Source organism: Misgurnus anguillicaudatus, chromosome 19, assembly GCF_027580225.2.
Source record: "Misgurnus anguillicaudatus chromosome 19, ASM2758022v2, whole genome shotgun sequence".
NCBI lineage: Eukaryota > Metazoa > Chordata > Actinopteri > Cypriniformes > Cobitidae > Misgurnus > Misgurnus anguillicaudatus.
In genome coordinates, this window is record NC_073355.2 from 36,177,574 (window position 1) to 36,196,951 (window position 19,378).

Below are 19,378 nucleotides of genomic sequence, written 5' to 3' on the forward strand. Positions count from 1 at the left end.
TTAAAGATTTTCAAATTTTTGTGTATTTAAACAGCAATGTTTACCAATAAATTAAAATTAATTTTCAAAATGGGGATCAATTTAACAGATTTCCCAACTATTTTAAACATGACACTACATAAAAAACAATGCACACAAAAGATAAACACTGGAAATATGAAGAATTGTCTCATTTTAATTTTCACTTTGAGTAATAGATAAAACATTAAATTCTGAATCTGAATATAAACTTTAAAAAACTGTGTCAAGGAACAAGTCTTAAACAATTTCTCCATTGTTATTGGTCCCTCGTGAAGAATTTTCAAAATGACAAAGCCAATTCATATTTCGAGGAAGAGAGCAAATGATATTCATTTCAGTATCACTGTTTGCTCTTTTTCTCTCGATTTGCCTTTTTTTCTCGTTCTTTACGCTTCTGTCTGTACAGCTCTCTGAAGTGAAGCCTCTTTGGATTCAACCCATAGGCTTTGAGTCTCTGTCTACTAAACTCGCGGCCGCCCATCGTCACCATCGAGGACCTTGTCAGCAGGCGTCCATGTGGGCGCCTGTGTGTCTTTTTGGACAATTTAGGTTTTTCAGTCTTTTCATGTGGCGCCATTTCATTGGGTGTTGCTGGACTCTCTTCCACTTTCACTTTCTTGTTCTTAGGTACTAGGAACTGCTCTTCCTCTTCATCATCCATGGCGGTGATATCTTTACGGTCCTGGCCTGTTTGGTCAACGGCATCTGCTGGACCGGTTTCAGATTTCTGCTCTGTCGGATTTTTCTTCTCTTCTGACCGCTTTACACGATCCCTCCTCTTCTTACCCATCTTCCCTTTGGCCCCCGGCATCTCCTCATCTTCATTCCTGTGTCATAAATAGGATAAATACACTGAACACAAATACTATGTGATCGTTGGGTACAGAAATCTTAATCAAGCAACAAACCAAATCTTTTATCATAGCTGGTTAGGACAAAGCTAATGATCTGTATTAAAGAGATGCAAAAATGTGTTTATCACAGTAGGGCAGGCGATGCTTGTTTTTCATCAATATGATGTGAAAACGCTACACTTACATATTATATAACGACTTAAACACTTCCTCTTTTCTTCTGACATTCTGTGCTTTGATCTGGAAGTTCTTGACATCACAGAGTTCATCTTTTTCCGACCTGGCAACACAGGAAAAAAACAATCCTAATCATTCAAACTTTTAATTTCATATGCATCACAAAAAGACACAAAAAGTAACTTACCTATACATGCATGTCTTTTTCAATGAGCACCAGCTGTTTAGCTCTCTTTCTTCTGCATTCAGAATCTATGGAAAGAAATTTGGGTGAGAACCAGCAAACATGGCCAAAGGATTTTTAGGGTATTAATAATAACATACTCTTAGAAAAATGAATGCATAATGTTTACATGCCGAAAGAAAATATGAACGGTGCTTTGCCATACAAATTTTTTTGGTTTGCTTGGTGTGGAAGTTACAATAGACACAGATGGATGCTAGTCCAAATATATGATATTTATTCCTAATGAGGTATTGGGGAGGGGGGTTATAGCAATGCGAATCTGCTCAGAGAGAAGATTACTGTCCTCAGACCCTGGTCAGAGATGTTCCCGGAGAAACAGCAATACCAGGTCAGACACAATCACAGCTCATCAGCACAGAGTTGATGCATCCTTCATCTATATCAACATAATAACTCATAGCATTAAGCAATTCATATCCGTGTGTGAATGAATGCTGCGTGTAGTTTCTGACCTCATCGGTGCTCAGGCCGAAGTCATTGGGCACAACCTCTCTGTAACGAAACCTGCATGGCAAGTCATCAATGATGTCTTCATAATCCAGCTTATAATACTCATCCAAGTACTGCTCGAATGTCTTCTCCACTGGAAACACAATGATACAAAGTATAGTTCGATTAAACAAGTAATCAGATTTTAAAAGTAACCATAAGCTTTTTGATTGTGTAAGATATCAGATTTGTAATGCCTAACATAGTCCTGGTTTCACAGACAAGGCTTAGCTAAAGCCAGGAGGGACTACGCCTTAGTTAAATTAAAGTCGCCATGAAACGGAAGTAGCGATTGCCTTATTTTCCACGTGGTGACGTATATCCGAGTGAAACCGGCATCTGAAATGAAATAAGGCAGGGCTGGATTTGAATTTGTCTATCGAGATCTGATTGGATAATCGATGTTGGGTCGTGATGCTAATTGCTAATCTTCTACCGGACCCCGCCCACCTGCCATACCATATGACTAGAAGTAAAGAGAGATCGTTTTGAGGTGTGGAGGAGATTTGCGGTTTTGATTAAAGATTATGAGGGCACATGCATTTTTTTTAAAATAATAAAGCTCACATATAAGTCATTTGTAAATAATACCACAATATTCCAAAACAATTTTTCATTTAAATTACATTGCGACTTTAAGATGTTTAAGCATCTTTTATAAATATGCCTTAGAAAAAGACGTTACTGGTGTGTATCCTGAGACAAATCAATGGCACTGGCATATCTTAAAGGAATAGTCTACTCATTTTCAACATCAAAACATGTTATCACCCTAACCAAGAACCGTTTATACATCCCTCCATCATCTGTGTGCGCGCACGCAAGCGCCGGAGCGCGCCGCGACGCTTTGATAGCATTTAGCTTAGCCCCATTCATTCAATGGTTCCATTTAGAGATAAAGTTAGAAGTGACCAAACACATCAACGTTTTTCCTATTTAAGACGAGTAGTTATACGAGCAAGTTTGGTGCTACAAAATAAAATGTAGCGTTTTTCTAAGCGGATTTAAAAGAGGAACTATATTTTATGGCGTAATAGCACTTTTGGGAGCACTTCGACTCGCCTGAAAAGTCCGCTCCCCTTCTCACTCTCATATGGGAGAGGGAGGGTGTTACTGCGCCGAGTCGAAGTACTACCAAAAGTGCTATTACGCCATAAAATATAGTTCCTCTTTTAAATCCGCTTAGAAAAGCGCTATGTTTTATTTTGTACCACCAAACTTGCTCGTATAACTACTCGTCTTAAATAGGAAAAACGTTGATGTGTTTGGTCACTTCTAACTTTATCTCTAAATGGTACCATTGAATAAATGGGGCTAAGCTAAATGCTATCGAAGCGTCGCAGCGCGCTCCAGCGCTTACGTGCACGCACACAGATGATAGAGGGATGTATCAACAATTCTTAGTTAAGGTAACAACATACTCTAATATTGAAAATGAGTAGACCATTCCTTCAAGACTTCAGTTGAGACAGTTTAAACATGTCTTAGTCTAGGACTAGCCTTAAACCATGTCTGTGAAACCGAGGAATAGTGTCTTCTGTCCCACACAAGTCTTATGACCTATCACTTTAAACAAAAGGCTCTACACCTACTTGGATCAAAAACCGGCTTGTTTTTGTTCAATATCTCTGCAAAATGAGACTTTTTCCTTTTCTTTCCCATGAGGGGAGCATCATCTTTGCTCTTCTTTTTCTTCTCCTCTCTCTCCTTCTTTCTCTTCTTCTTAGACACTGGCTGTTCACTGGGGTCATAGTCGGCATCCATCTGTCAATTTAGAGCATAAACCGTATAAATTATTTGTCCAATGTGTGGATGAACTTGACAGAATTAAATATGTAAATAAATATACCTTTTGCACGCATATGAACTTTTTGGCCACATTAAACATGATGAAATTTAAGGAGGGTTTTGTTGCAACTGACCCTTCGCTAGGAGTTTGATTGACAGGCGACCTGACCAGTCATAACACGGATGCCCCCCATTGCTATTCGCCACTGAGTTGCAGTGGGAGCGTATTAGGTGATGTTCTTGCAAAATGTCAATAAGTCACAGGTTTTTGTGCTTGCGATGCAGTGTTATAAGTAAAACAGACTCAAAAATGATTGATAAAGTCTTACTATAAAATTTGGATCTTCACAGTTGGGCTCATAGTATGCCTCCGCATTGTAATCTTCCTCTTCGCCACCCTCTTCCTCCTCCTTACCCATCCACGTGTCCCAGTTCCACTTACCTATATTATAAAAGCAAACAAATCACATGAACCTTATTGAAGCATGACTGACCAATAGACAGTCTGTTACCTCACTTACCTTCATCGTCATCATCATCATCGTCAAACTGTGGTTTCTCATCCTCGTTCTCTTCATAGTATTCATCGCTAAAGAATTTTTGCACATGAGAATCAAAGTGGTTACATATGTGGCTGTTTACATATTTAAAGGCGGGGTGCACGATCTCTGAAAGCCAATGTTGACATTTGAAATCACCTAAACAAACACGCCCCTACCCCAATATAATCTGGACCTTCATTTGATATACTCGCCCCACACTAGGGCTGTCACTTTTCGTTCGAAAATCGATTGCACAATCGATCGGACCAACCAAAAAACGTTTCGAAAACGAAAATAGGCAATCGATTTTAACCAAATATGTACACTATTAATTTGAAAAAAATTAAACAGTTAAAAATATAGAGTAACAAAACTCACAAACAAGCAGAAAAAGAAAATAAAGAATTCCGAAAGTGCAGTAGGTGTGCGAAAGCTAGACAGAAAATACCCAGCACTTTTACGCACCTATAGTTTCACGCTTTCAATCGCTGCATCTAGTGTTTTGCAAAGAAAATGGAGGACAACGTCAATAAACCTGTGCAACATGAGACAGCGTCGAAATTGTGACCTTACAGGAGATGATGAGTTATGACAAGGAGCCACCCTTGCGAGCTGACAGCAACCCGCTTTTGAGATGGAAGATTGGCAGTACGAAATACGCAGCTGGCAACGAAGTACCCGAGTTTCCCTGGGACATCAGTGCGGTCGGAGTGCGTCTTCTCAACAGATGGACATAGTGAATGAAAAGCGCTCTGCTCTTGACCCCTAAAATGTTGATCGACTTGTTTTCCTCACCAATAATTTGTAATGGCCCTAGTCTTTTTGCGCATTTCATTATGCCTGCCTAGTGCCGCCTAAGTGTCGGTTACGTTTAATAAAATACACAGCATGTTCTCAACTTCAAGTAAGTCTATTTAAAGTTTCATTTTTGAACAGTTGTTTGAAATGGATCGAATCATTATTTAAAATAAATTTTGAATTGCCTAAATCATAAAAGCAGCCGGTTGAACCTGCAGTAATGTTTTTCATTTATGGCAGCAGTCCACTCTTTTAGAGAATGTTGCACTACTGTTGCTGTTTTTTATTCTGCATGAAACTTAATGACAATGAATAAGAAATATTGCTGACTTGTGCGTTTCAGGCGCTCTCTTTACATTTGTCTGTTATTTGGCGTTAAATGGAAACGTCTTTTTTAGACATGGAAAATCGATTTTACAATCGATTTAATGAACACTTATATATTAAAAATCGAAAATGATTTTTTCACAAAAGTGACAGCCCTACCCCACATATACGCAAGCCAGTAGTTAGTACAAGTGTGTTTTGGTACTCGATAGGATTGTCGCTATAGTCGGTGAAACGGTGATTACCGGTGCTTCGGCCTCTCAATGGTTAGATCACATGCGCATTTATAAGCCCCCCCCACACGGTGATACCGTTATCGCCGGGTTTGTCATGCACTGATTAACTGGTGGGAAAACTCTGTCACCGCAGCCACCCTAGTATTCGGCCCGACTCCCTTCTCCAAAGTGTTTCTTGAAAATCGCACACCCTGCCTTTAAAGGGATACTCCAGCCAACTAACAAAATGACCCCATGATTTTTATTCACCCTTAAGCAAAACGAGATACATGTCCATCATCTTTCAAACAAGCACATTTGGACTTGGAGTTATTTAAGTAAATGTCCTTTCTTTTCCAAACTTTATAACAGTAGAAAACAGGGATCAATGAACAGCTTCTGACTTTTAACCCCCAATAAATGTGCATTCATTCTTCACAGAGGTAATCCACACGGCTTCAAGGGGTTAATAACAGTCTTCTGCAGGTAATCGATGCCAATTTGTAAGAAAAATATCCATATTTCAAATTTTATAGACTGTAATAACTAGCTTCCGGTAACGTGATCGTTTGTTGCCATTTGTACGTTTCGCAGTGACTCTCATGAAGAGCATGAGTCCAATAGGGCATCATTACCGAAAGCTAGTTATTATAGTTTATAACGTTTAAAATATGGATATTTTTCTTACAATATCGCGTGGGTGATTCTCACGAAACCATTGAAACACCACGGCACTAATGATTTTAGCTTTAAAATGTGTAATATAGTAACATTAAAAAGCATCAGAATTAACACAATACTGTGTTCTACCTTGCACAATGTGTGATTTCAACATAAGAATTTATAATTGGAAATTTCATCTCATTTTCTGCTGAAATTCTCATTACCGCAATGTGTCCGGCTGTGTTTGAACATGCGTTATGTTGTGATTTAATCAAATTAACACACAAATATTAAGAAAAAAAATAAATGGATGTTTTGCTAGACTACTTTAGATAACAGAAAAAATATTTACTGAATATTCATGTATAATAATGAAGAAAAATTAGGAAAATGATGTGTCCATGCCTGATGTTCTCATCCTCCGCAACACTTTTTGAGAACAGTTTAAGCACACATACAGAATTTTAATAAAGTTTGATTTTGAGTGGCCAAGCACATGGACCAGTTACTTCAAGATGGCTACCAGGTAACATCATTTTTATTAAAGTTAATTTGAAATATTGTCTTGTCAGAATGCTTACACGACATTTTGATTATCATTACCGCAACAGATGCTTATTAAATGTTAATTTAATTATTAGAAGCATAATACTTTGATTTTAAATGCATGTGCAGAATCTCCAAATTATGTTCTTTCAGGTTTGTCATGTCATTTTGAAAATATGTCAGTGTTGATGTTTTCTGACTGTTGCGTTAATGAGATTTTTTAGGACAAATTTTTTAAATTATTTTAAAAAAAGTTTTTATTGATAATTAAATGTTTTTAAATTAATTTTCACATTTACTCCTGACTTTGTTTTTCAATGTCTGGTGTGAAATAAAGTAAATTTAAGCAATTTTTACATTTTCATGCTTGACATTTTTAAAACCAAGTTTTCGTGAGAATCACCCACATAGATTACCCACAAAAGACCTTTATTTACCCCTTATAGCCATGTGGACTACTTCTGTGAAGGATGGATGCACTTCCTTGGGCTTCAAAGTCAAAAGTTGTATCTGATCCCTGTTGTATCCCATTATAAGCTTGGATAAGCAAGGACATTTACTAAAATAACTCCAAATGTGCTCGTCTGAAAGAATATATGTATATAGGATTGCTTGAAGGTGAGTAATTTTGGGGTTATTTTGATATATTTGGCTGGAGTATCGCTTTAAGTATTTCAACATGTAAAAATAATTGACAATGGTTTATGCTCCTAGATGTAAAAATGGCCTTATTTGGATCTTTTAAGCTTTAGACTCACTTGCATGATCTGGTCGTGCGTTTGGGGGTCAAAGTCTCCCTCCAGGTCGATCTCATTGAAGGTCAACTGCTTATTTCCGGTCAGCTCCTGAAGTTTCTTCAGTTTGCTCATGATCTCAGCACGCTTCAGATTCTTCAGTTCCTTCAACTGCTGCTGTTTCTGTTCCTTCTCCTACAAGATGTCATGTTTACAAAGTAACATGAACCAGATTTTTTGGTTTTTCCCAATACAATTATTTCTTAATTAAACTAAAGTCTTAATTTACCTTTTTCTTCCTTTCTTTCACCTCTTCTCTTTTTATCTTTCTCCTGTCGTCTTTGCTTCGTACAGACGTGGCAATATTGCGAGGATACGTCTTGACCTGTTTAGGAACAGTTGGGGGAAATCACACGTACGCTCACATGCACAGAAAATAAACCTCAAAATCAAATCCATCTTTCATCTCACCTTTCCAGCATCAGGTTCCTCAAAGCGAAAGTTGTAGTGCCTCTCGAAGTCCTCCTGTTTCTGCAGAAAAGACTCTCCTTCCCCCTCGGAGTCATCCACATCATCCTGCACCACCTCATCATAGGTGGGGATCCTAAAAATGATTGAGATACACTTATGGATGATTGAGACATCTTATATTGTCAGTATAAACATGAGAGGAAGAAAACAAATCGCCACCTCTCTTCGTCATCTTCCTCCAAGTAGCCTTTGTTGAGCACGTAGTCTCGCAAGAAAGACTCTTTTTCATCCAGCCCAGGGTTGTTCCAGTAGTCTCGCAGGTATTTCTGAATTGATAATGACATCAGGCAGGGCAACAGCCAATCAGAAAATAGCACTTTTTGGTCAAATTACAAATATTTTACGATTCGATTCCCTAATGGCTGTCTTATGTCCAATATCCAGACCAAAACACTGACCATGTCCTTAACATCCTCCTCCACCTCCAGCTCTGCTTGACCCTTCAGCCATTCCACATAGTCGGCCTCTTCTCTGTCCTTACGTAAGAAAAGCACAAAGATAAAAGATTAGAAATGCCATTCCTCAGTTATCATCGATTTAATTCTACACATTTATAGTTAGGGCCGCCTCAATCTCTGAACCTTCTCCTCTTGTGTTTTGGTTCTTCGTGTCAGCAGCTCTTCATCTTTATCGCTGCTGCCCTCCTCATCGCTGTCATGAAGAAACTTTCGGAAGCTGCCAGAAGAGAAAAAGCAAGTAAAACATACAGTATCCTTAATAACAACTTAGCTCAGTGATAAATATGTACTGTAAGCTATGGCATATATGAATAGACTAAAATTCCCACCTCTCCTTTAAATCCTTCTGTTCCTGGATGTAGGTGGGAGATGCTGCCCTCTGTAACACAAATACATTTATTGCATGTAGTTTCTGTTACGTGATACAAAGCAGAAAGTATTTTAATCAATAAACATACGACACACTGTGCACTTAAATCTATGCACTATGTATTTACTCGAATAGTGTATGAATTGTTTTTTACTCACCGGAAGTATGTGCGGATTCCCAGACAAGGGAAAGATCAAGTCAAAGATCAATTAAAAAAAAAAAAAGTTTGTCATTGTGTTTTGCTTATACTGAAGTATAATCGTCTCCGCAGGTGAACTTTACTTTCATGGTATCTCACAGTAGGGTTGCGTAACAATTAATTGCAATTAATCTATAGCAGAATAAACGTTTTTGTTTACATCATATGTGTGTGTGAACTGTGTATAATAATTATGTATATAAATATAAATATCCACACATGCATGTAAAATTAAGAATTTTTTATATATTAAGTATTTATTAGTGCTGGGCATAGATTAATCTCATACAAAACAAAAGGGTTTTTTTTTTGCATACCATATGAGTTTGTGCTGTGTATAATTATTATGTATATATAAATGCACACACATTCATGTATGTATTTAAGAAAAATTTTTTTGTGTGTGTGTGTGTTTAAATATACATAATATTTAATATACATAATATTTACACACATCCCAAACTCATATATTATGCAAAAGATTACTTTTATTTTGTATGAGATTAATCTAGATTAATCTATGCCCAGCCCTAGTGTTTATATACAAGTTATACATAAATATACAAATGTATATTCACATGTAAACATTTCTTAAGTATATACATGCATGTGTGTGTATTTATCTATACAAAGTTATTATACACAGTTCACACACATATATGATGTAAACAAAAACTTTTATTCTCCTATAGATTAATCGTGATTAATCGTTATGCAGTCCTATCTCATAGTCTCACCGTTCTTTCGTGACATAAGCAAAACTGCAACCGCTGAATGCATAAAGTGTCCAGCGTTACACACTTCATTTATTTGGGTAAATAAAGCCCTTTTCACACAAGGATTACGAAAAATTCACGGAAATGCATCCGAGGGTTGGCCGGGATTAATTGGTTTTTGGTTCATTTACAAGTTTTTGCCTCTTGTTCACACAGAATGCTTTGCGTGAATGTTACGGCAATGTTACTCTTTACGGGAGTGATCCCAGAACAATCATGGGACATTTGGTTCATACAGAAGCCTCTTCAATTTTACTGAATTTTTTTTGGGACCAAAGTACTGTGTGAATAGGGGTTTAAGTGCATCATCCGGGTAATTAAAGTGCACTTCCTTTCTTTTTTGGAAATTTCTAATGTGCACACTATTTATATTACAAAAATACATAGAAAAGTGCACAAATATGTGATATGGGATGCACTTAATATCACGCTGACTTTAACAGAGCACATTAAAGATGTAACATTTAGATTACCTCTTGCATCTTATTGGAGATTTCTTCATCACTGTCATCCTCCTCATCATCATATTTTCTAAAATAAACAACATTAAATCGTATTATAAACACAAAGTAAAAATATAGAAGTCAAATATTGACATTTCTACGTAAATGTGACCGCAGTTTCTTACCCTCCTCTCTCCAGGATGACTTTCCGCTCATAGTCCTTCAAGAACATGGGCTTCTCGGACTTCTTCGAAGTGGACGGCTTTTCTTCGTCGCCTGATTCTGAGGCTTTTTAAATAAAAATAATTGTATATAATTAAATTATAACAGTGCTGTATGTTATACATTTGTTAAGCCATATAAAAATAAGTACATCACATACACTCCACAGAGTAGAACTTGGCATCTGTTTGATAGATCTTGGGATCTTTCTTCTTCAGCAGCGAGAGGGTTCTGTAGAAATCCCTGTCTAATTTTGGGTCCAGCTCCTAGACAATTGTTTACAGGACAATTGTTATACACGAGACATTGGTGACAAAAAAGTTCAATGCAGGTAAAAATCGATTACCACTTCACTCTCATCTGTGTCAGAATCAGAGGAGTCTGATGAATTCGGCTCATCCTGGTCCCCATATCGGTCCTTTACTGGGAACATAAAAAATAATCACATTTAAAGACTTTATGAAATGATCTGTACAGAAAGTCTAATGGGTTTAATGGTTATATTGGAATTGTATTGGTTTTAACAGAACTTATACTGGTTTCTGTGTTGGTCTCTACTGGTGGGATGCTATCTGACTGATGAGAACCAATAACAAAATCCTACTGGAATAAGCCCACAAAACACACAACATAAAGCGATTTCTCAATAGTTTTAATGGTAAGCAGCTTTCATTATGGTACTTTGGAAAGTAAAGCATTAACATTAACTTTAATGTTATGCAGAAGCATCCGTTAAATTTATCGCTGTACACAGTAGAGATTTTTAAAAGCAAATTATTAATATTTGAGTTTGTGTTTGTATTTGTAGCACGAGTATGATGATCACTCACATCTCTGCAGTTCCTCCTTCTGCCGATATTTCTCATATTTCTCTGCGAACTTCTTGTTGATCTTAAGATCCGCCATGATCGTTTACATTTATAAACTATCTTTCGATCTGCGATCAGATTATCACCTCGAAAAAATCAAAAACTCACGCCACTCATGTTCCGCTACGCTACAGAGCAGCATGGGCACGTGACCTATGAACCCAATACGTCACAGAGTTCGAGGTTCAAACGACGACGAAGAAGAAGGCGCAACTAAACAATAAACCCAACCGCATTTTATTTAGAATGGAATTAAGAAATTATTTTGAAACTATTAAAAGTCTAAAAAATATATAAAAAAGCGAATATATACATTTTTGAAACTTTTTCCTTTTATTGAATTATTATAGAATATCCCCATGTTGACGTTAATTTATTTATTTTTTATTTTTATTTGATCCATAGTTATGTTGAATGTTAAACAAGCACATTGTAATCCTCTTGTATGTATGCAATGTTCTTGGAATTAATAAAAAAAAAAAAGGCGCAACTAACGTTAAACACCCAACTTGGAAATGTATTGATTTAGTCAACAAGAAACTGTTGAACATGTTCTGCTTCACTGTAGAAAATACAATACAGATGTCAGTTAATTCAGTCATTAAAGAATGTTGATCACAAAGACTTTTCTATAGCAGGTATTGTAGGGGAAAAGAAAATATATGACTAACTTTACGTCATTAAATTTATAGAAGAAACAAAGTATATAGATTTTCGGATTTTTTTCTTTTTTATTTCACGTATCTCATAAGCGTGTACCCTGTTTCATCCTCCAGTCCAGTTGGTGGCGGTAATGCACCTCCTAGTTGGTTTACCAACCGCCAATAAACACCAAAGAAGAAGAAGACGCAACTAACGTTACTTCCTTTCTAGTAGCTTCTGGAACCTCATACACGCGCTATGGAGAACGCATCGCAGCTGAAAGATCAGGGCAACAAGGCGCTGAGTTTAGGAAATGTTGATGAAGCGATTCAGTGCTACACAAAGGCCCTGACATTAGACCCTTCCAATCATGTGCTTTTCAGCAACCGCTCCGCTGCTTATGCTAAAAAGGGCGATTATGACAATGCCCTGAAAGATGCCTGCCAAACCATAAAACTCAAGCCGGACTGGGGGAAGGGATACTCAAGAAAAGCCGCTGCTTTGGAGTTTCTTGGACAACTTGAAGATGCCAAAGCAACATATCAGGAAGGGTTACGCCAGGAGCCATCTAATCAGCAGCTCAAGGAGGGACTTCAGAATATGGAAGCACGGTTAGCAGAGAGAAAGGTGATGAACCCATTTTCTATTCCTAACTTGTATGAGAAGCTGGAGGCTGATCCTCGAACCCAGAAGCTGCTTTCTGACCCCAGCTACAGGGAGCTGCTGGAGCAGCTCAGGAACAAGCCTGCCGAGCTTGGCACGAAACTGCACGACCCCAGGGTCATGACCACTCTCTCAGTACTGTTGGGTCTGGACTTGTCTGGCATGGATGAAGAGGAACCAACTCCGTCCCCTCCACCAAAACCTAAAGAGACAGCTCCGCCCCCTCCCAAAGAGGAAGACCTCCCTGAAAACAAGAAAAAGGCCTTGATGGAGAAGGAACTGGGAAACGCTGCATATAAGAAGAAGGATTTTACAACTGCTTTGAAACATTATGAAGAGGCTCTAAAGCATGATCCAACCAACATGGCCTATCTATCAAACCAAGCAGCTGTGTTTTTCGAGAAAGGGGAGTTTGATCAGTGCAGAAAACTTTGCGACAAGGCTATTGAGGTGGGCAGAGAGAATCGGGAAGACTACAGACAAATTGCTAAGGCGTATGCCAGGATTGGTAACTCATACTTTAAGGAAGAGAAGTATAAAGAGGCTGTCCAGTTCTTCAATAAGAGCCTTACAGAGCATCGCACACCTGATGTTCTGAAGAAATGCCAACAGGCAGAGAAGATTTTGAAAGAACAAGAGAAACAAGCCTACATCAATCCAGATCTGGCACTAGAAGAGAAAAACAAGGGCAATGAGGCCTTCCAGAAGGGCGACTATCCGTTGGCAATGAAGCATTACTCGGAGGCCATCAAAAGAAATCCGTACGATGCCAAGCTCTTCAGCAACCGAGCTGCCTGCTACACCAAACTATTAGAATTCCAGCTGGCCCTCAAGGATTGCGAGGAGTGCATTAAACTCGACCCCAACTTCATAAAAGGTTACACACGCAAGGGGGCGGCGCTGGAGGCAATGAAGGACTTTTCAAAAGCTATGGATGTCTATCAGAAAGCACTTGAGCTTGACTCTAACTCAAAGGAAGCCACGGAGGGTCTGCAGCGTTGTATGGTGAGCCAGGCTATGCGTATTGACAGTCCTGAGGATGTGAAACAGAGGGCTATGGCCGACCCAGAGGTGCAGCAGATCATGAGTGACCCCGCTATGCGCATGATCTTGGAGCAGATGCAGAAAGACCCACATGCCCTCAGCGATCATCTGAAGAACCCAGTCATCGCTCAGAAAATTCAGAAATTGATTGATGTTGGGCTAATAGCCATACGATGATCACAGAAAGCAAAACCAGAAGAAAGGCACAACAGAAGACTACAGAGGCGGCATTCTCATGGATAACTTGCTTTATTAACTTTAACATACTTATACTCAATGTCTGGTATAACTATATAATATATAAAAACAATCATTATTTGGCAGCTTTAATTCCACTGAATATTATTTCAACATTTAAGAGGCTTTGAATAAAGAATTGCCAATCTGAAGTTTTTATCATTTTATATAGTTACCCATTTGGGTTTTTGGTCTGTTTTGGTGGAATGGGAAAGTTGTGCTGTGACGATTAGCTTCAAGAAGTTTGTCTCTAAATATAAATGCATTCTGCTACTATATAATGCTCTTCAATTGAAAGCTTACGTTTATAGCTAGCAACATAAAAACTGATTGTGATTGAAATGTTCAATAAATTTCTGGATCAATAAAAAAATAAAAACATGTTTACAGTTTTTTTTTATTCAGTTTTATCGACGATTTAAAAAAATGATGACTTAATAATTTGATGTTTGCATAAAAGCTTTGCAATTGTTCGCCCACATTGCACCGTAACATTGTAGTTTTGACCGCTAGATGGCAGCAGATTATTAACAATCTGACACACACACACACACACATATATATATATATATATATATATATATATATATATATATATATATATATATATCTTCTATGCATGGTATTTCCCAGAATTCAGGCCTATTTATGTCCCCAGGATGTAATTCTATTAAAAACTAATCAAATCTAATAAATTTGAGCACCATAAATTAGTATAAACAAAAACAAGTCTTTTTTATGGCTGCTCTTACTAATAATTTTACAGAGGCGGACACTACTTACTTTATCAGAGTGTTTGTCTTTGGGAAAAAATTTACTTTACTAAAAAATGTTCACTACATTCTAAAGCATAGAATCATATTGTGTATTCCTTTTTTATTGCATATTAAAATTGATTTAATACCTAATTACATAAAAATTGTGTACTTTTACTTAAGAAAGTACTTTTTACTTAAGTAAAAGTAAAACAAATACTAGATGTACTTAAATATTAAATATAAACCAAAAACTTGAAATTATGAAATGTAGTGGAGTAAAAAATATGATAATATGCTTTGGAATGTATGTTTTCCAAAGTAAAACACTGATAAAATACGAATACCTGAAAATGTACTTTTATGTAGAAAGTACAAATACTTAAGTAGTGTCCACCGCTGTAATTTTATCACATTTTATTGGTGTTTTGTGGTACAATATCTTTGTGTTTTGGTGTTGTCCTTCACCAGAGTTTTCACGTTGTGGCATTTCTCAAACATTATTCATCACAAATTAATAAAAAAAATATATGCATATGAATTAAATGTTACTTAAACTAATAAACTACATGCACAGATTAAGCATATATATGCATTTTGTACTTTATTTATTTTTATACCTGTCCCATGGTTTAGCTCAGTGGTTCCCAAACTTTTTTAGCGTGTGGCCCCCCTTGTGTATGGTGCGCCCCCCCAAAGAAAATTTGTGACAAAAAAACTGTAAAATTAAACATTAAATTAAGCAAATAACTAGTGCTTTTGGTTAGTAGCCTTATTTTTTTAGGTTTAATTACACAGAATTCATGATAAATTAATGTATTTCATAAAATGTCATAAAACTGGGGCCCCCCTGGCACCAACTCGCGGCCCCCAGTTTGAAAACCACTGGTTTAGCTCATTACCAACATCTGCATAAAAGGACGTTCCCACTGTTTTTATCAAAGGTTTATTTGGTAGCCATGGTAACCTAATGACATAGTGGAGCACATGGATTTCAAGCTGCAAGACTGATGCCTTGATTTCCAAAAAAGTAAGATAATCTATTCTTTGTATTGGGCATTTACACTTATTTTGTAAGGGATAATGTAGAGGCAGCCGGTAGTTATCGGGAAATAAGCCCCGACAGTGTGATCGGGACCCGACGCGAAGCGGAGGGTCTTGTATCGCACTGAGGGGGCTTGTTTCCCGGTGGCTGCCGGCTGCCTCTACATTATCCCGCTTATTACAGGGCTACTTGCCACATAAGAAAAAAATCTGGACATGAATATGAATTTGAAACATTTTATTGGCATATTTGTTTTAAATTAACATTTTTGTCCTTCCGCGAAACTTTGCACAGATGCATAAAATGATCGTAATACCTTATTAAGATCCTCTGCTTCATACTTGTCTGTCTCCATTTTTTTCTCTTTTAGCCAGACTTTGAGAAGTTTTAATGCCCATTCTGTATTTTTTTGTGTGTTGGCTTCGTAGCTGTCATCCTCTATTTTGTCAAGTTCAGTCTAAGTAAGCTCTCTGTGTCTTGTCGTTGTTTGTTCTTCTATCCACTGCAAATGTTTTGTTTTTTCCGTACATGTTAAAATTAATGTCAAAATGTTCCTTTCTTAATTGTGGTTGTCCAGTGTTTGTCACAAGATAGTGCTATGCGTTATTACTTTGGAGCGGTTATTATTTGAAAAGAACGAACCTGCAAATGTCTCAACTGACCAATCAGAATCAAGCATTCCAGAGAGCCGTGTAATAAGCGTCCGTACTACCTTTAAACATTTTTGAAATATTTTTATGACTTTAATAGTTAAAATGGTGTACATTACATGTAGAAAGCTAGCTACACTTGCTTAGTCATCATCTTAGCTAGTAGGGCTAGTTTTTTTTTGACAAAAATGTCATTACCAGCACAGTCATTACTAGCACCATACATATTTTTGCCAATAAATTATGTATAAATTGTGCAAGTAAAAATCTCATTAAGTTGAAGATATATTAGATTGAAGATATATATCTTCTATGCATGGTATTTCCCAGAATTCAGGCCTATTTATGTCCCCAGGATGTAATTCTATTAAAAACTAATCAAATCTAATAAATTTGAGCACCATAAATTAGTATAAACAAAAACAAGTCTTTTTTATGGCTGCTCTTACTAATAATTTTACAGAGGCGGACACTACTTACTTTATCAGAGTGTTTGTCTTTGGGAAAAAATTTACTTTACTAAAAAATGTTCACTACATTCTAAAGCATAGAATCATATTGTGTATTCCTTTTTTATTGCATATTAAAATTGATTTAATACCTAATTACATAAAAATTGTGTTATAACGTCGCTCCTGATTTAAGGCCTGATAATTTGATGAATACCAATTAGTCAAATTTTGAATTTTAATTTTCAAAATTGCAGCAACCCAATTTGGCCCTTAATCTGAGAAATACCCATTATTTGCTGTGTATATTGTGTTGTATTGTGTTGTCTCATATGTGCTGCTTTGTGCTACTAAGCCACGAAGTAGCACATATGAGACTGAAAGTAAACACCTTGAAGAGAAATGCAGAGAGAGTGGGTCTTAAAATAAACGTGGACAAAACCAAGGAAATGAGAGTTAAGACACCTGCAAATGATGTGATCAAATGTGGAGAAGAGACCATTGAGAGAGTAGACCAGTTTCGGTACCTTGGTAGCATAGTTTCAAAATCCGGAGGAACAGAAGATTATGTAAAAGCCAGGTAGAGAAATGCACAACAAATATTTTCCACTCTAAATAAAGTTTGGAGATCTAGAGCCATTTCCCTGAAAACAAAGATACGGGTGTTAAAACCATCCTTCTGTATGGATGTGAAACATGAAAAAATAAACAAGGGTGTTTTGGCCAAACTACAACCATTCATCAACAAGAAGCTAAGACATCTACGTGGCATCTGGTGGCCAAAGAAAATTACCAATAAAGAACTGTGGAGAAAAACAGAACAGGAAGAACTGGAAACAAGCATCAAAAGAAGAAAATGGAAATGGATTGGACATACATTGAGAAAACCAGAGTTAAACATTACAAGACATGCACTTGATTGGAACCCCCAAGGTGCGAGACGCAGAGGAAGGCCCAAAGACTCATGGCGAAGAACCACCAGAGACGAACTTCAGAAAATCAACATCACCTGGAAAGAAGCCAAGAGGAAGGGCCTAGACCGTATTGTCTGGAGGCACACCGTAGAAGCCCGCTCCGCTTGGAGTGAAGAGTAATAAGAAGAAGAAGAAAGAAGAATATTGTGTTGTGTATCAATCAACATTATTAGGGACACTCTTGGTCCAAAGCAGCAATAACAAATACACACACAGGACATACTCCACAATCACTTATTTACATGTGTACTAATTTAAAACGCCAATAATTCCACATATTTGAAGAAAAGCTGACTAAATTATGTGCCGGGGTTGTTAATGTTAAAAATAGTGCAGTCTGGTACACATACATCTATACATGAGATTAAATATTACAGCAGGACGGGTTGGCACACCAGCACTAACAAACATTTGACTTGTACTACTTCATCGTATATTGTATCGTAATACCCAACTACATTGTAAACTCCACTACTGTATATTGTGATGTGACAACATGCTATAACTTTTTGAATAGAATAGAATAGAATAGCGTTCCTTTAACACATGCTTGCTTCATAGTGATTGTAATAATTGAAGTAAAGGCAGCTGTTCAGTTATTACAGTAACAGTAGTGATGGTCGTTTTCGAAGCACTTCTTCATGAGGCTTCGAAACATTTATGAATCTTTTGTTTCGAATCAGTGGTTCGGAGCGTCACGTGATTTTAGCAAACGAGGTTTCATTACGTCATAACTGTTTCGAAACGTTTCGAAAATCCAATGGTTCACCACTAGGGGGAGTTGATCACAAATGACCGTCTTATGTTTAGGTGAACTCGGTTAAGTTTTATTATGCAAGTTCATAAAACTTTTATCCTTCTGACTTATAACAGTACCATTTTGTCTACTTTTTGTTTATAGACAGGTTTAATTACAAAAATGTGCATAATTGAAAGGGCAGTTTGTTTTAATGATTTGTTTGCCCTAAATAAAGCTAAAAACACATAATTCATTTTTAATTATGTGGTAATTAAGTTAAAAAAATTAATATATTTTAATAAAAATCTTGCTCTTGTTTTGTAAAAAAAAAGTGTAAAATGTTTGGACATGTCTGCTTTTACATTATTTTGACCAGCAGGGGTCGCCAGCGTGTGTGGTGTTTCGAACTGCTTCGAAAAACTGAATCAATTTTCGAAGCAATTGATTCGAAGCTTCGAAAAGCTTCGTTTCTCCCATCACTAAGTAACAGCTGTATTTGTTTCACATTTATTAGACACCTAAAGGTCTGAAAAAACTGTAGCTCTCAAACATGTCACCATAACGCATCCCACTACACACGAAATGAACTTCCTTCCAATTCACCTCGCTGAATATGTGTCATAAAATGTATATGGATTATGGATATATGACATGTCGGTCATAACTTCCCAGTGGGCCCTGTCTGTGACTCCTCCCACATGTTGTACTGACTGTGATAACAGAGAAAGGTAAATAATTCCTCTTTTTGACATATAGGCACGGCAGGGGCCCAAAGCACACACAAACATAAGGAAAAGTTCAATGTTCGGCTTTTGTGCTTTGTTTTTCTCCATGGTTTAGTGTTGATTGGACACTGATATCTTCTCTTTACACCTGAATTGTTAAGTGGGTTTTAACTGTAGGTTATTTGT

The 19,378-nt window shown here is 37.1% G+C and overlaps 2 protein-coding genes and 1 non-coding gene across 4 annotated transcripts; 1 reads left to right on the forward strand and 2 right to left on the reverse strand.

Moving 5' to 3' along the window:
* Positions 1–155: 155 nt before the first annotated feature.
* On the reverse strand, positions 156–11,460 carry kri1 (KRI1 homolog). Of its 2 annotated transcripts, XM_055194688.2 has the most exons (19): positions 11,231–11,458; positions 10,747–10,823; positions 10,561–10,666; positions 10,364–10,466; positions 10,209–10,266; positions 8,720–8,769; positions 8,514–8,607; positions 8,331–8,408; positions 8,092–8,198; positions 7,873–8,005; positions 7,691–7,786; positions 7,426–7,596; positions 4,098–4,176; positions 3,906–4,018; positions 3,381–3,552; positions 1,752–1,882; positions 1,240–1,304; positions 1,060–1,155; positions 156–848 (listed from the first exon to the last, which is right to left on the reverse strand). In XM_055194688.2, the coding sequence occupies exons 1-19, from the start codon at positions 11,304–11,306 to the stop codon at positions 362–364; spliced, it is 2,292 nt and encodes a 763-aa protein (XP_055050663.2). In that variant the 5' UTR covers positions 11,307–11,458; the 3' UTR covers positions 156–361. The 2 variants fall into 2 exon arrangements, with proteins under 2 accessions (XP_055050663.2, XP_055050664.2); XM_055194689.2 differs by lacking the exons at positions 156–848; positions 1,060–1,155; positions 1,240–1,304 and adding an exon at positions 1,316–1,675 and having other exon boundaries at positions 11,231–11,460.
* LOC129436987 (Z30 small nucleolar RNA) lies at positions 1,559–1,657 on the reverse strand. Its single transcript, XR_008642044.1, has one exon. It is a non-coding gene; the product is annotated as a Z30 small nucleolar RNA (small nucleolar RNA).
* Positions 11,461–12,106: 646 nt separating the features above from the next.
* stip1 (stress-induced phosphoprotein 1) lies at positions 12,107–14,234 on the forward strand. Its single transcript, XM_055194696.2, has one exon. The coding sequence runs from the start codon at positions 12,170–12,172 to the stop codon at positions 13,793–13,795; it is 1,626 nt and encodes a 541-aa protein (XP_055050671.2). The 5' UTR covers positions 12,107–12,169; the 3' UTR covers positions 13,796–14,234.
* Positions 14,235–19,378: the final 5,144 nt, after the last annotated feature.